At 49.7% G+C, this 14,383-nt stretch overlaps 1 protein-coding gene across 14 annotated transcripts in view; it reads left to right on the top strand.

Moving 5' to 3' along the window:
- ARVCF (ARVCF delta catenin family member) overlaps positions 1–14,383 on the top strand; it is a 278,074-nt gene that overhangs the window by 117,505 nt on the left and 146,186 nt on the right. The window contains exons 1-2 of one of the 14 annotated variants that reach the window (XM_054219509.1): positions 2,159–2,226; positions 2,741–3,077. The exons of 8 other annotated variants lie outside the window; for them this stretch is intronic. Coding sequence is in view for 2 of the 6 variants with exons in the window: in XM_054219501.1 (XP_054075476.1) it covers positions 9,502–9,522 (21 nt within the window). In the remaining 4 variants the exon portion in view is untranslated. 5 more of the 14 variants (XM_054219511.1, XM_054219502.1, XM_054219510.1 and 2 more) reach the window with 5 other exon arrangements.

Raw genomic sequence — 14,383 nt, 5'->3', positions numbered from 1 at the left:
CCCCCTTCCCTTTTCCCTATTCCCTTCCCTTCCCGATGTGCCAGAATTGCCAAAAACTGCATGCGTAGACTTCTTAATTTTACATTGAGGAAGTGTGGGGCATTTTTCTAAAAAGTATCTTAAAGTTGTTTTTAATGGGAGAAGTTGATAACTAATTGTTAATGGTTTGGTCAGATAGTAATTAGAAATGGCTGAGATTATTCTTTAATGGGAATTTTTCCCAGAGGAGGGGTTTCTGGGAGACACTGTCCTGAGTGTTGCTGAAACGTCTCCCGTCGGTACTGGCGAGGGTCTGTTATGGAGGCCGTGGCCAAAGCCCTCTTTCCCCCGCCCGCTGCAGGAGGCTGAGCCCACGGGCTCTGCGGGGGATCGGGCCCGTCCCTCCGTCCAGCGTGGGGCTGGCTGCACGGCCGGGGACGGAGTTGGGTGTTTCACCTCTGGAACTCTTGGAGGGTGTGCAACGTTAGGCATGCGTCAGTGCCGCGTTTGGAGTGGTCAGACGAAGTCCTCGTCCACGCTAAGAACCCTCTGGACAAAAGGTCGTTAGTCACTCAATGAAAACCTCTGCTCTACTCTGAAATGTGTGACGTTTGATGAAATTTTAATCATAGAGGTTTTATCTGGTTCATAAAAATATCCTTAAAATCCTTCCAGTTTTTAAGAATGTTCTTGACTCCGTTCCCTACCCTGGCTCGGAGTGGTGGGAGCCACATGGCTGGCTTCTTTCTGAACGGGAGAATCCGGTTGTACTATAAAACCCAACCAGGTTTAACGTTTGCTTCTCTAATTTTTGCAGTAAAGAATGGCCCCAAAAGGCCATCTTGAAATGTCAGTAATCAACCAAGTTAATAAAATTTGGGTTTTTTCTTCACTTTGCAAATGCCATTATAGCTGTTCAAGGAAAACCAGCTTAGGGAAAAAAGCTACAGAATATTTTCGTAGTTACGATTTGGATCGTTCATATTTCAACTTCTGTGCCAGAGAAATAACACCTATTTAAAAACCAACAAACACATTTTCCTTTTTTTTTTTTTTTAATTTTTTTTAAGCAGGCATTTTTGTAGCCATAATTAAGCATCGGTATAATTCAGTCTTTATGTTAATCTGAAGTACCCGTGACTTCTGCCAAAAACGACATTTTGTGAACCGAGGGTCAGTTTCAAGCGAAAGGTGAACGCTGAAGCACAGCAGGACGCACGGTGAGAACTGAAAAAAATACAAGATTAGCTCAAATCGCTTTTCTAAGAAAATACCATCAAGTTAACCTTTCTGAGTTACAGTTTGAGCAACAATAACCCTCCTGTCTGTATTTCATGACTTTTATTTAAGACTCTGGGCTCCGCGCTGAGAGAGAGCAGACTGTGAGAACACGGAGGCCGTTCCCGGGGCTGTGGTCGGGAGAACCCGGGTGCACTGCTGCGCTACGTGTGCTTGAACGTACGCAGAGACGAGCAGAAATGGGTTCTGAGCTGCACTGAGGCATCGGCGTACCTTTCTTTCTCCCGTCCATCTCATACAGAACGCAGTTACATCTTTGCCTGTAAAGTTTTACGTAGTTAATTGTAGTTTGTGGTGCCTCTTGGCTTCCTTTGTTGTATATCGTATTTGTGCCCGTATTAAGGGACTGACAGCATGGAAAATGACATTTTTTTTTGCCTTACAGGTAAGGTCAGGTACAGATAACAGTGCTGTCGGTTCGTGGCAGCTCTGGTGGGACAGTACTGTTGCCTGTTACGATGCCAAATACCCACAAAACCCCTCGTTGGTAGTTAACCCGTCTGTGTTCTGCTTCCGCTAGAACTGAGCAGGTTGCGAAATGTTGAAAGAATTTGTAGGGACAGTCCTAATTCCTTTATAAAACCAGTTGAAACTGTAGAAATACAGGTTCTGGTCGAGGGGCAGCGCTGGTCCAGTGCCAGTGGCCCCGTGGCTGTTCTCCAGCAGCTCCTGCCCTGGGCTTCTCCGCTGGCCACCAGCCCCCTGCCGCGCGTTGCCCGGCCGGGAGACTCCCTGCCAGTCTCCCTGCATTTCTAGGAATGGCCTGGGTCAGGTTTCGTGCCGTGCAGCCACTCGGAGGTGCCGGGGGGGATGGAGGGGGGGATTTGGGAATATGATTCCCATGGGAGAATGAGTCCTTAGCTCAGAATTCAGCTGAGCCTGGGAGCCCCGGCACAGGCAGGAACCCGACTCAGCTGCTTCTGAGGGAGACGCGTCCCCATGCAGGAGGTATGGTCCCGTCCCTGGCTTCTGCTGGGCTGGTGAGGGTCGTAGTGGAGTTTAGCTTGGAGGCTGGAGCTTCTGCCGCCTTTTTTATGGACATTGTCCCATCTCTGTGAAAGCACCGGCTCCTGGTTTATGGTGAGAGCCAGGATCTTTCGCTGGTGGCTCTGCAGGCGGCTGGGGCCGGTGCTGCTAAACCAGCCACCGCAGGGGCTGCCAGTTGAGGCTTCCCAAGGTGACAGCATGGCGTGTTCACCGCTGCGAGCTCCAGCAGCTCCTGCTGCTTGCCCTTCTGCTGGGATTACCCAAATCCCAAAAGAAATCCTGCTTCCTGCATTGCGGGAGGAATGTGAAAGCACAAGGCTAACAGAGAGTTTGTGGCACAGGCGTCGCGGTGCGTGTCGTAGGAGGGCCTGCGAAAGAGCAATCTGCTAGCGTTCCTGCAAGAGTTTACATTTCCTGCTGCTTCTATTTCTTGTTATAACTTCTCCCCAGCATTGTTCTTTGGTCTTCATTTAAGGCCTTAGATGGTAAAAACATGAATACCGAAGTGAATGGGAATATTCGCATCAATTTCAGCAACAACTAAGAAGATGTGACCGCTGCATCAGAAGCTGTGAAGTGCTTTCCAGCAGGGATTTATCTGATAAGCGAACCACCTAAACCCCGCTCATTCGTTATCTGGGGCTGAGGTCTGCTGGCGTGCAGCAGAATCCGCTCCAGATCTGATGCATTACCTGAAGAGTGTTTGTATAAAACTTTGTCAGCGAATCTAGTTTAGAAAGTTGATCCCAAAGGATTAATTACAAAAATTTAAAAAAGGGAACGCAGCAACTGAGAAACTGCCCCTCTGTCTGGTAAGGAAAAGAATTATTTTATTCTTTCCAATGCAGTGGTATGCTTTTTCAAACTTTAATTACATACTATTTTATGGTTTTAGAAGTGCAAGTTGAAAATACATATATTTTAGCTCAAAGAAGCGTGCCTTTGCAGAAATCTCCCTTGCCTCTCGGTCACAGCGGTACCTGGATGGTACGTCTCGCACTTCAGCTCTAAAGAACGTGCCCCGCAGCTTCGCCCGGCCACGGCCACGGCGACATTCCAAAGTGCCACCCAACGTTTGTCAGCAGCACAGCAACAGCGACCGGGGCAGCGCGAAGCAAAGACAGGTTACCCTCGGCCTCTCAGAAATATTTCTGCAGTTTCTTTTGCCTCGAAAAGTCTCAACTACTTTTGTTTTGTGTGAATTTTTATTGAGTCGGGTTTTGGAAGCAACTGAAAGGCAGGGATTTTCTGATTTAGTTTGCCAAGATTTGTGAAAGAGTAATTTTCCACCAGCGTTAACCCTTCTGGCCTGGAACTGTGCCAGGTTTAAATTAAAATTCTTTCATTTGAATGACAAATTCACAGGTTCATAATAATTTTCCATGATTTTACGTTGCTTTACGAATAGAACTATGTTTTCTTCTAGAAGTACATATAAGAGAAACACACGAAAAATAAATTCTGCTTGCTGCGTGTTGCTCATTATGGAAACAGGCATCTAGGCTGTTCTTTGCCTGACGTCTCTGAGTGGTGTGAGATCAGGAAGTGTAACTGCAACTAATTATTAAAAATGTCTTGGAACAGGAACGCTCAAATGTAAACATTAAAACATTAAAGAGTAATATCAGGTTTAACAGGATTATTTTTTTTTAAACAACTTTCTAGTCACATTTGCTTCTTGATAATTAACATGAAAACATCTTACATTCTAAAGTTGTGATTTATTTTTCATGTTGTGCTGCTTGTTTATTTCTCAGCTCAGACGGCAGAACATGATTAATTGTACTGGCTTGTTAAGATTTTTAGTTCTACGTTTTAGTTCCCAAGCCTTCTACTGCACCAGTTCAGCTGGGATGGTCGGGAAGGAGGGTTTTCAACCATCACAAACCCTTTTTGCTCTGTCTCTCTCGAGTTTACGAGAAGATTTTGTCAGTAACAGGGGCCTTGATCCGCCGGCGCGAGGCAGAGCTTTACCCCTGCTTTTACCCATCGCTGCGGAGTCGGTCGAGCGTCCTGAGCCTCTGCCCTTGCAGACCCCCTCCGAGCAGCAACAATGTTTTGTAGAAACTTTAGAACCAAAAACTGGGCAAACGGGCAATTTCATCTCCCCTGAGCCCTTTGAGCTTCGGGCCTGAAGGGTTCAACCGGGCTTTGAAACCCCAAAATTGGCTACAGTTCCATTTCAGCTGTCTCCAGGGTCTGCCAGCTCTTGGGAGCTGCCGCGGGGGGAGCCCCAGGTGAGCGGTGGGTTGTGATGACGGTGAACTCGAAGCCTGGTGCTGGATTAGGCCGCCCGGGGACGGCTCACGTCGTGCTCTCGCCATCACCAGCGTGGGGTGATTCGCTCGAGCCATCGCTGTGACTGACAGCAGAACGGCCGGAGATGGCCATGGGCAGCCTGGGGCCGTGGGGCAACTATAATTAAAGCCTTTGATTTAAGTAAATGTCACAATTTACTCTTTATATATATATTTAAAAAAAAAACCCTAACCAAAAAACGAAGCTGCTTCCCTTTCTGAGTTACCAAATTACTAGCTGAAGAGAATGTCTTTTAAGCACAGTTGTGGTGCCTGGGAAGTGCTGTGGAATACCGTCAGAGTTCATTTTAGGGACTTCATCTAAAACGTATCTTTAGCTGCTGGCAGAGCCGCGGTTTTAGACTACTGTAGTTCAAGACTGGAAAGAACTACAGTCTCCGCGTTTCTAACCCATCTCGGTCAGCTCCTCTTCCTTTTTGCGGCCTTATTTTCAAATGTAAGTATTTCCAACACAAGAAACTTGCTCTGGAACACAATTTCAGGCGCAGAGACCTTGATCCTCTCCGCAGGAGCCCGGCAGGGGCAGCCGCAGGCTGGGGCCGGGGCGGCAGCAGTTGCCGGAGGGGTCAGGATGAGGATGGGGATCGGGGATGGCGCAGACGCCGTCGATGCGGCACACGACGGCAAGCCCCATCTGTGGCCTCTGGATGGGAGCACGACGTGCTGAGCTGGTGCCTTCTGAGCAAGTGGTCGTAAGGCGCAGCTTGAAATACAGCACAAACCATCTGGAAAATCCCCAAACCAAAACAAAACCCAAGAAATGAGAAATGGTTAATGCTGCGTCTTTCTTTCCTGTGTTTGAGTGTCTTTGTTTTCCTTTCCAATAACTGCAGCATGGAATTATGGTCACAGTACCAACCTTAAATTTGATTTGTTTCCCGTGCTGTTGTCATTCTGTTATAAATGCAATGCTATTTTAATTTTTTTTCTTAAACCGGAGGAGATTTTTCTATTTTTATCCCTGTAAAATGTAGTTGCTTCTTCTCTAAATGAAGCTGCTGGGAAGAAACATAGGTCATTCATTCCACTGCGACCTATACGCAGTGACATGCGGCTTCCTCTGTCCTTTATTTCCAGCGCAAGCAGGGCTGTCACCAGGCTGTCCCTGTTCTCGTCCTGTCATATGACAACTCGGGTGACATGGAGCTGACTGATACTGGATGTAGCAAGATGGAAGCTGGGTTTGTGTACAAATGAAAATCCCCTGAACCTACTGAGACGCCTGACGGTGTCCCTCTACAGCAGGTGTCTCCTTGCCATGTTTTCTTCAGCCTGGTGATCCGTTAGACCTGCTCCTTGCTCCTGGCTCCGTCAGTAAGGGTGACGCGTACAACCGCGGCTGCTCCCTGGTGGAGGCGATCTGGCGGCGTCTCCATTTCTAACCGTGCAGCCTGAAAGCAAAAAGATTGTCAAAACCATGTGGATGGAAGTGTTAGAAATATCCTGGTGGCCTTGTCCTAGTGGAATCACACAGCCATTCTGGAGCAAGTGCGGACGCTTTGAAAGGGCTCGTGTAACTTTTCAAATCTATTTTAAAATGATGGAAATGCTAACGGGAAGAGATTCCGCAATGTGTCTTGGAGATGGAATGTTCTGTTTTCACTTGGCTGTCGTAAGATCCTTGCGGCAGGGCCCCTGACGCATCCTGGTGTGCTCCCCAGCTCTCTCGGGTGGGCGTTTGCTGCAGGAAACGCGCAGAAGGGCAGTAAAATACCCCGGGCAGGGCAGCGCCTCTGGGGATACAGGCTCTCTGGTTCTCGGGGGCACCACGGGTGGCGGTGCTTTGCCTCCGGGCGTACCTGGCGCTCTGGAGCCTCTGGTGGCTCCTTGCGCCGTGGGGCTGGTGGACGTTACAGAGGGCTGAAGCCCTGTGTCTCGTTTCCGGGCAGAGCTGTAAAACCTCGTCATTCCTCCTGCCTCCCAGGGCAGCTCGGTCTATAGCGCAGCACTGGCGATGGGGAGTTTTTGAAGGGTAATGGGAGAAGATAAAAAAAGAGAGCTTGGCCCAGATACTCTGCTACTCCATCTTCCAGAGAATTAAATCCCATCCTATTTATAAGAATTTTTAATTTCTCAGAGAGAAGAATGAAGGTTTTCACCCTACTTTTGCAGCTGGGAAAAATGTGACAGATTAAGAAATTAAGGTTCATTTAAAAAAAAAAGGGTGGGGGGGAGGCTGCGATGTAGTCAGCAGTCTGATACTAATGAATAGAGTGCGTGTTGCCAGAATTTGGAAGTTCAGTCTAACCTTTGGGATCTAATCCATAACTCTTATTTAGGTAATTAGTTCTTTTACTTCAGCGTTGCCAAATCCCAGCATTCAGAATTACATGAGCTGGTAAAATATTGCAAGCGGCTAAGAAATATGGGGACTGGAGGTGTATTTTGCCTTTTCTTAAAAAAAATAATCTTTGGCTTTGAGTCAAAACACTTTCAAAATTTACTTTGCGACCAGAAGGCATACAAGGATCTATTATATTTTTGAAAGGAAAATTATGTTTTTTAAATAACGGCGTGACTCCAGAAGGTGGGACATCAGAATTCAGCAAGGCTGATCTGGCGTGGCTTGCACAAACGCCTGTGGCTTTACCACGAGAGCCTTCGTACGTGACTCACAACTGGCACGTCCGTCCAGGAGGGTTTTCAGTCCCGTCGTTCCGCGTGCGAGAGTAGCTGCTGCGGTGCCCTATGGATATAGACTTTATTTTCCTTTGGCGGCGTATAAAGGCCTGGCTCGTATCCACGTGCATGCCTGCACTGAATGGTACTTTCTGTGCCAGCGTGGCCTCAACAAGAGTTGAGTTATTTGAGTTTGTTAACTGAAGAAAAGTTGGACACGGAGAAGGGGGGGTTAGTGCTGTACAAAAGTACAGGAGACTCGGAGGAAATGTGTTCCTTTTGCTTTGCTTTGGCCTTCAAGTATGTTATTAAGGGCCGCTACCTGTTGCCTCTAAATTATTCCACTGTAGATAGACTCAGAGCATATTTTTTCCCTCCAGTGAAGCAAATACTTGGCTTCAGCTAAACCTTGTGGAACATCTGCCATTGCCCTTGTCAACCTTCACGGCGTTTGTTTTTAAACAAATTAGGATCAGAGTTGGGTAATGCGGCTCTGCCCTGTTCCCTGCCCTGAGAGTACAAAGCCTTAGCTCTAATATTCAGGTGGAACTCTGACATTGGCCGTAACAGGAGGGCTGAAATTAGGATTAAATAGGTCTGAAACAGTCCTTCTGGTTTTAAATGTCAGTACAGGAGATGCCACCTTTGCATGTTGATCTGGTAGCACTGATATTAATTAACATGTTAATTACATTGACACTGGAAGCATGTTTTAGAATTTTCAGGGAACCTGAAGCTGGGATGAAAAGACCCTTTTGTGCAAAGGTGCCTATTCTGATAATTAAAGGAGATTAAATGGTGATGTAGCTTCCTTTCTGCTCTATGGCTGGTCTCGCTGCCTCCGACGATCCCTGTTTTCCAGGGATAGTCTCTAATTTGATTCCAGCAGCTTTCAGTCCCTAATTACCATTGTTCAGCCACCAGCTGTTCCAGCGGTGGATTTATTTATCGCTTTGGCTTCTGCAGGAGCCTGGTGCGGAGGAGCAGAAGCCACTGCGAGCCCCCGGCCGGGCCGTGCAGGTGGTGCCGGTGGTTCAGCGCCGGGAGGGCTGGGCTGGCGCCCCTTGGAGACGGCCACTGCCGGGAGGGCACAGCCTCCTGCCCCTCTGGGGGCTCCAGGGGGGAAAAGTCCTCGCGCTCAGGTAAGGTTGGTTTACACCTGCCTAGCTAGGACTCTTTCTTATAAGACTTGATGCCTTAATATATTTATTAATACATTAATTTCTTGGAAAAGGCAGAAAGAGGGACCAGATCCTAGAATAACAAGTCTGGGAGGCTCTCCTCCTTCCCAGGGCTTTGACGGAGGTTGGCAGCCTGGCTGCCTGTTCAAAAACTGAACATTGAAAGCTGGGTACTTCCCATTTACTAGCAATAAATGGAGGTGAAAGCCATGCCGTATCACGCTGTGAAGCCCCAGGTTTTGTTGCAGAACGTGGTGGATGCCAGGTATTGCACACCTGGTGTTCATCTTGGTAATGAGTAATTTATCCAGACGGGTTTGTGGGCAGGTGAATGGATTTAAGAAATGAGGCCAGTTGTACTTGGGGCTGCGTCTGTGTGAGATGGAAAAGGGAGGAGACTGTGCTGGAAGCCCTTCGTTCTGTGGGGCTGGTGCACCAGGGATGGCATCCGTCCCCCCGGGAGCGCGCAGTAAGCGAGGGGAGCGTTTGTGTCTTGTTGTCCCCCCGCGATGCGCGGGGCCGATCGGGGGGGACAGTGCCGGGGGTGGCGGCTGGGGGCCGCCGCCGACACTCGTTTTGCTCAGTGACATTTTCCCTCTTTGTCTCTGTAACGCGGCGGGGCGGGACGGGGAGCGTGGGAACCCCGGCGGCGCCGCGGGGGGTGTCCCCGGAGGGGGGGTATCTGTGCGTCCCCCTCCCCGGCCGCGGGGCCGGGCAGCGGGAGAGAGGGGCCGGGGGAGGCTGAGCGCCGGCCCGCTCCGCTCGCCACCCCCCGGCCTCGCCAGCCCCGCAGCCCGGGCGGCCGCCGCTCCCCGGCGCGCCGGGCGTGGCCGCGGCACAGCCCGCTCCGCCGGGGCCGCCCCCGCAGCCCGCCGGGACCCGGCCAACCCCCGGGACCGAGCCGCCGCCTCCTCCCCGGGACGCGGCGGAGGGGAGAGCCCTGCGCGGGGCCGCTGCCGGGTGGGAGCCGGCGGGGCTGGTCCCTCTGCCGGCGGCGCGGCCGGGGCTCCCGGCTCCCTGGCTGGGCTCCGCTGGCGGCTGCGGAGGGGCCGGCGGGGAGGCGGCCGGGGCGTCGGCGGAGGAGCGGGGCTGCCGGGGCGGGCGGCGGGGCTGCGCCCATGCCCGCGGAACTCGCGCAGGTTCGTGCCCAAGTTGTGCGGGGCGCTGTCGGGGCCGCTCACCGCGGGCTGTAGCCGGGGACGGAGAGCAAAAGCCGAGCGGCTCCTTCCGACAGCGTGAGAGCGGCTCCGCTTTTGTCTCTGTTGCGTTAACTGGTGAAACACCCCAAAAAGCAAGGTATTGTCTTCTTTGACCTTTTCGTCCTGCTCTAGGCATCTAGGGAACTCCTTGACATGAGCGGCTAGCAATAGTGCTTTTATAAAAGAAAGCTTTGCTATTGTGCTGGTGTTTAACGTTTGCTTTTCCCGTACAGTGTTCTGTGCCTTGCTCTTTGATTGCATTGCTGAACGTACCAGGGAAGTAACTTCAGTTTTTCACTCTCAGTCTTACCTTAGACAAAAAAGCCCTCTCGGCTGTTATCTTAATAATTATAATGGACTTACAGCTTTGTGCAAAAAGACTTTAAATGTTATTCTTTACCTTGGAGTGTCATTGGGCGCTGCAGAGTAAGGCTGTTGCAGGCTAGATCTCAATAACTGGAGAGCACGTAGAGCCTGCGATGTGGAGGTGCTCTCTGTGTTAACCTCCTTCCTCCACCTTGTGAGCCTCCGGAAACCCTCTGCGTTCAGGTGGTGGCAGGGCAGAGCTGCTCCTCGAACTAGGATGGGTGCTGCATTTTCAGCCCTCCTTTTCATTCTCTGCCAGTTTAACTTAAAACAGAGTATTTCAGGGTAAGAAAATGGAACAGTGATACGTGACTGATAACACAGCGATGCGTTTGTGTGGGTTCAGGGCACTGGAATTGTCAGAGGTGGTGCAGTTCGGTGTGATCGTGCTGTGTTCAGCTTGTCCATCCTGGTACCAGGAGGCTGAATGATTTCCCGATGCAAACAGGACGGTGGCTCCGGGGGGGACGGTGTCCCTTTGGGCTGTTGTCTGTCTGTGGGCAGCCCCTGGTGGGGGATGAGCCCTGCTCTGGCCTGGGGTGTCACGCTGCGCGAGGGCTCCTGGGGGAGGGAGGGGGGGACGTTCTCGGTGTGGTCCTGCTCCTGCTGCCCGGCCGGAGTCCCTGTCCCATCCCACCCAACAGGTTGTTGACTTTTAGATAGATGGATATCGTTAGCAGCTCTGTGGGATTTTGGAGTGGTTTTTTTGGGTTTTTGGGGGTTTTTTTTGTTGGTTTTTTTTTTTTTTTTTTTCAAAACCCCCCGGGGGTAAGGAGCAGAATGCTGGCTGTAGGAGAGGGGTGGTTAGTGTCTCGGCCTGTGCAGTAGAGCTGAGTTCTGCTCCTCTGGGTTTTCTGGTCTGCTAGGGAGAAAAGCTTTGAGGGAGAGTGGAAGATTATAGTTAATGACTTTAGGTCATGTACTTCAGTTAACTTATGCATTATTCTTCTGTATCAAAACAAAAAACCCCCATGGTTTTAATTTCCATGCTGCCTGTCACAGGTGAGGATCAGGCAGAGCTGTGCTGCTCCGGCTTTTCTGGTGGAGCGAGGGCTCTTGATTCGCCCTGGGCTCTTTGCAGAACCGATCAGGCTGATGCCACAAGAGTGGATTGGAGAATGCGTTACTTAATGAAAGGCAGTAGTTTTAAACCGTGAGTTGTCAGAGAAATTTATTGTGCAGTTACAGGGCCTTTAGTAAGTAATCTTTTAGCTTTAATGATCACAATTAAGTAAAACTAAGCCAAATGGATAAATGACTTGGAGGTGAGTAGCAAGTCTACCCAATCCATGCAGACAAAAGTGGGAGAGGTACTAGAAGGGACTTCTGCCACATTAACTAGAGACCTAATGCGTTTAGAGACTCCTCACATTAAAATCTGAGTAAAGACAGTTATAAAATTGTAATTAAAATGAACCAAGAGTAACTTTTAACTGTCCTTCTGGGTTCTGCTGGGAGCAGTCATGCTTCCTGAAGTGCTGGGCCACAAAAGTACTGCTGTGCCTGGGAGCACAAGTGCTAAAACCTGTTTTTGTGGCCAAGAGTGTGCAGGGCAGGTGTCACCTTCTTGGGGTTCTCCCTTGGCCGTTCCTGTCCCGCCGGTGGGGGATGGAGCCTGCGGGGGTCTACGCTGGGTATCTGCGGTTGACGTTGTGCAGTGGCCTGAATGCAGGTGTGGAGTTCATGAAATTCAGAAGGATCTTCAAGTCTGGAACTGTTAAAATATGTGCGGTCACTGGATGACGTACAGCTTTGATCTGGATCTGAAACCCTGAGCGCTGGCTTGCCTCAGGGCCATGAAGTTGTGAAGGGGAAAGGAGTCACTTAAAATGACTTTTGCCAAAAACTCTTCAGTTCTGTGTTATTCCTGCTTCAGAAAATACTTCTCTAACATTCCTAATTCAGGCACTGAGCTCAGTAAGGCTGTCCTTCCTCAGCGCTTGGTTGCAGAAGCATTTCTCTGGAGGATGATACTGATCATAGAATCTTCGTGGTTGGAAAGGACCTTTGAGATCATCGAGCGATGTGGAAGAGTTTGAAATCTTAGACGTGGCGGGATGAAAAGGTGGTTAATGTGTTGGGGGTCTGTACCGACAATGGAAATCTCGTGGAAGCAAGGTGCGTGGAGCTGCAGCAGGCAAAAGCATCATCGAGTTTGAGGCCGGGATGGACGGGGCTTGGAGCAGCCTGGGCTGGAGGGAGGTGTCCCTGCCCAGGGCAGGGGTGGCACTGGGTGGCCTTTAAGGTCCCTTCAACCCAAACCGTTCTGTGATTCTGTGGCTTTCCAAACAACTGGGCAAACCGTACTAGAAAAAAAACAAGTACGAAGGGAGCTTAATTTTTAACGTGGATCTCCATATGGATTCACACGCGGATTCTCACATACAACGGGCTGCCCGGTGTGCGTATGGGCCTGGCACAGCTCCAGGGTGCTCAGCTGCCTTGGAGTGAAGAGATGCCGCAGTCTACAATGTCGACTCCCCCCTGCTCCCCAAAGTAAACCCTGTGCCAGCAGTTGTGACCTCTGTGGCAGAGCGGGGCACAGGGGATGCGTTTCGTGACTCAGGTACTGAGATGCTGAACTGGGTGGTGGCACACGGTCCCTTCTGCCAGCTCCGCCGCAGAGGCAGCAGTTCCCTGCGGGATGGGGGACGTGGTAACTCTTCAGGCAGTTACTGCCTAACTCCGGTGCGTAACTTTGGAACTTTGTTGTGGGGAAGTGGCTTTACCTCTCGATGGAGGGGTTTGCACGTGGGGTCCTTCCCCGTGGCTGGGATGCGCTGGGGCTGCAGCAGGAGCGCGGGGAGAATCGGCCTGGCTGCTTTTTTTGCTTAAGTTACACTGCAGTTACTAAAAGTAAATACTTATTTTTTTTTAAATGTATGTACACTCAAGGTCTTTTATAATGTAGAAATGCTCATTATGGAAGATAAACCAGGGAGGAACAAAGTGGTAAGGTTAGGATAGCGGAGGTGACATTTAGTTTATGTTCAAAGGTTTTGTTTCTGGTGAGAAATGGAATGTAGGATTTGCCCGTAGGTTTTCTCTGGGTTTGTTTTTCCTTTTAAGGAAGAGGGGCACCTGATGGTTCCTCCCTGTGTCCCAACCTTGGAATAAATAGCAAGAGGAGAGGTTTAAGAGTGAAAGGAGTCCCTGATATAAATCTTGAGACTAGAGAGAGAGTATTTCCAGTTCTGGGATAAAAGTAAAGCTGAAACTCAAACTTTGATAGCTTTAAGTTTCTCGGTGTCCTTTGTGTCTCGCGCGTCTCACCAGGTTGCAGCCGGGCGTTGGACTGTCCGTGTGCCAAAGCTGAGAACAGCTCTGACTGTCCCTGGGAGCAGCTTCCTGAGCCCGCAGGGGCTGGAATCTCACTTTCTCCGAGGAATCGTAGTCTTTTGTACCTGCGAATGGGCAGGCCAGATCCATTCTGCCTTACGAAGGGATGGTGATTCCGCAGGCTGAGTGCTCCCTGTGTACTGCAGTAATGGGAAAATCCATTACTTTGGTGGTTCTCTGCCTCTTTGATGAATCGAGCCCACACCTGCTTATGGCAGGAAACTGAAATGCCCGAGTCTTCCCTTTTGGCTAAGCCCACACAGCTCTCCTCAGCATCACAACACTTCAGCCTTCAAAAAACAAAGTGAAAACTGTTCTAAGTAAACCTGAAGAATTTTTGTGCTTGGGAGTTTCTGCCTCCATAAGCTAAATTGCTTGGCACAGCTCTGAACTTTTATTTTTAGTAAAACTTTCACAGCCAGACTATTGTAATGTTCGGAGAAAGAGCTATTCCTGAAAGCCTGAAATGAAACCAGGATGTGAGGGCGTATTTTTGTACCACGGAGAATGTATTTTCGTGTGTGTGTATATATATGGAGGAGATGAGATGATGGTTTAATTTAAGTAGCGTTACTCTGGAGCTCTGTGTAGTGTAACACCGATCAGAGTCATCCTGAACATTCAGAAGACTTTTCAACTTACAAACTTGTAGTTCATTAAGGAGCTGCTAAAGGATAATAAAAGCACAATTTGTTTATGGACGGTAGAGCCCTGAGATGTAAAGGGTTCCTGTGTTGCCATCAGGATTATTCTGCTGTTTGACTTGTAAACTCTTTCAAATTACTGCAGCAGGTTTTGCATGTGAAGCTGTTTGCATCCCCCCCTTTTCATAACGTGGTTCTCAGGCGAATTCAGCGTTAGGGCAGTAAAGGCCCCCTGGGCTTCGGGCAGGGCAGCAGGTGCGGTGCCTGGTCGGGTTTGTGACGCGTTTAACAAAGGGATCATAGAATCTTCATGGTTGGAAAGGACCTTTGAGATCATCGAGTCCAACCATACACACGCACACACAAAAAAAAACCACCCAAAAAAACCCACCACAAACAAAACAACCTACAACCTCTGTCACTAGAGCATGCCCTGAAGTGTCAACTCTAGA

The sequence above is a fragment of the Rissa tridactyla genome, chromosome 13 (genome assembly GCF_028500815.1).
Source record: "Rissa tridactyla isolate bRisTri1 chromosome 13, bRisTri1.patW.cur.20221130, whole genome shotgun sequence".
NCBI classification, from domain to species: Eukaryota; Metazoa; Chordata; class Aves; order Charadriiformes; family Laridae; genus Rissa; species Rissa tridactyla.
Note: the sequence above shows the minus strand (reverse complement) of the source record. Positions and strands in the feature narration are given on the sequence as shown.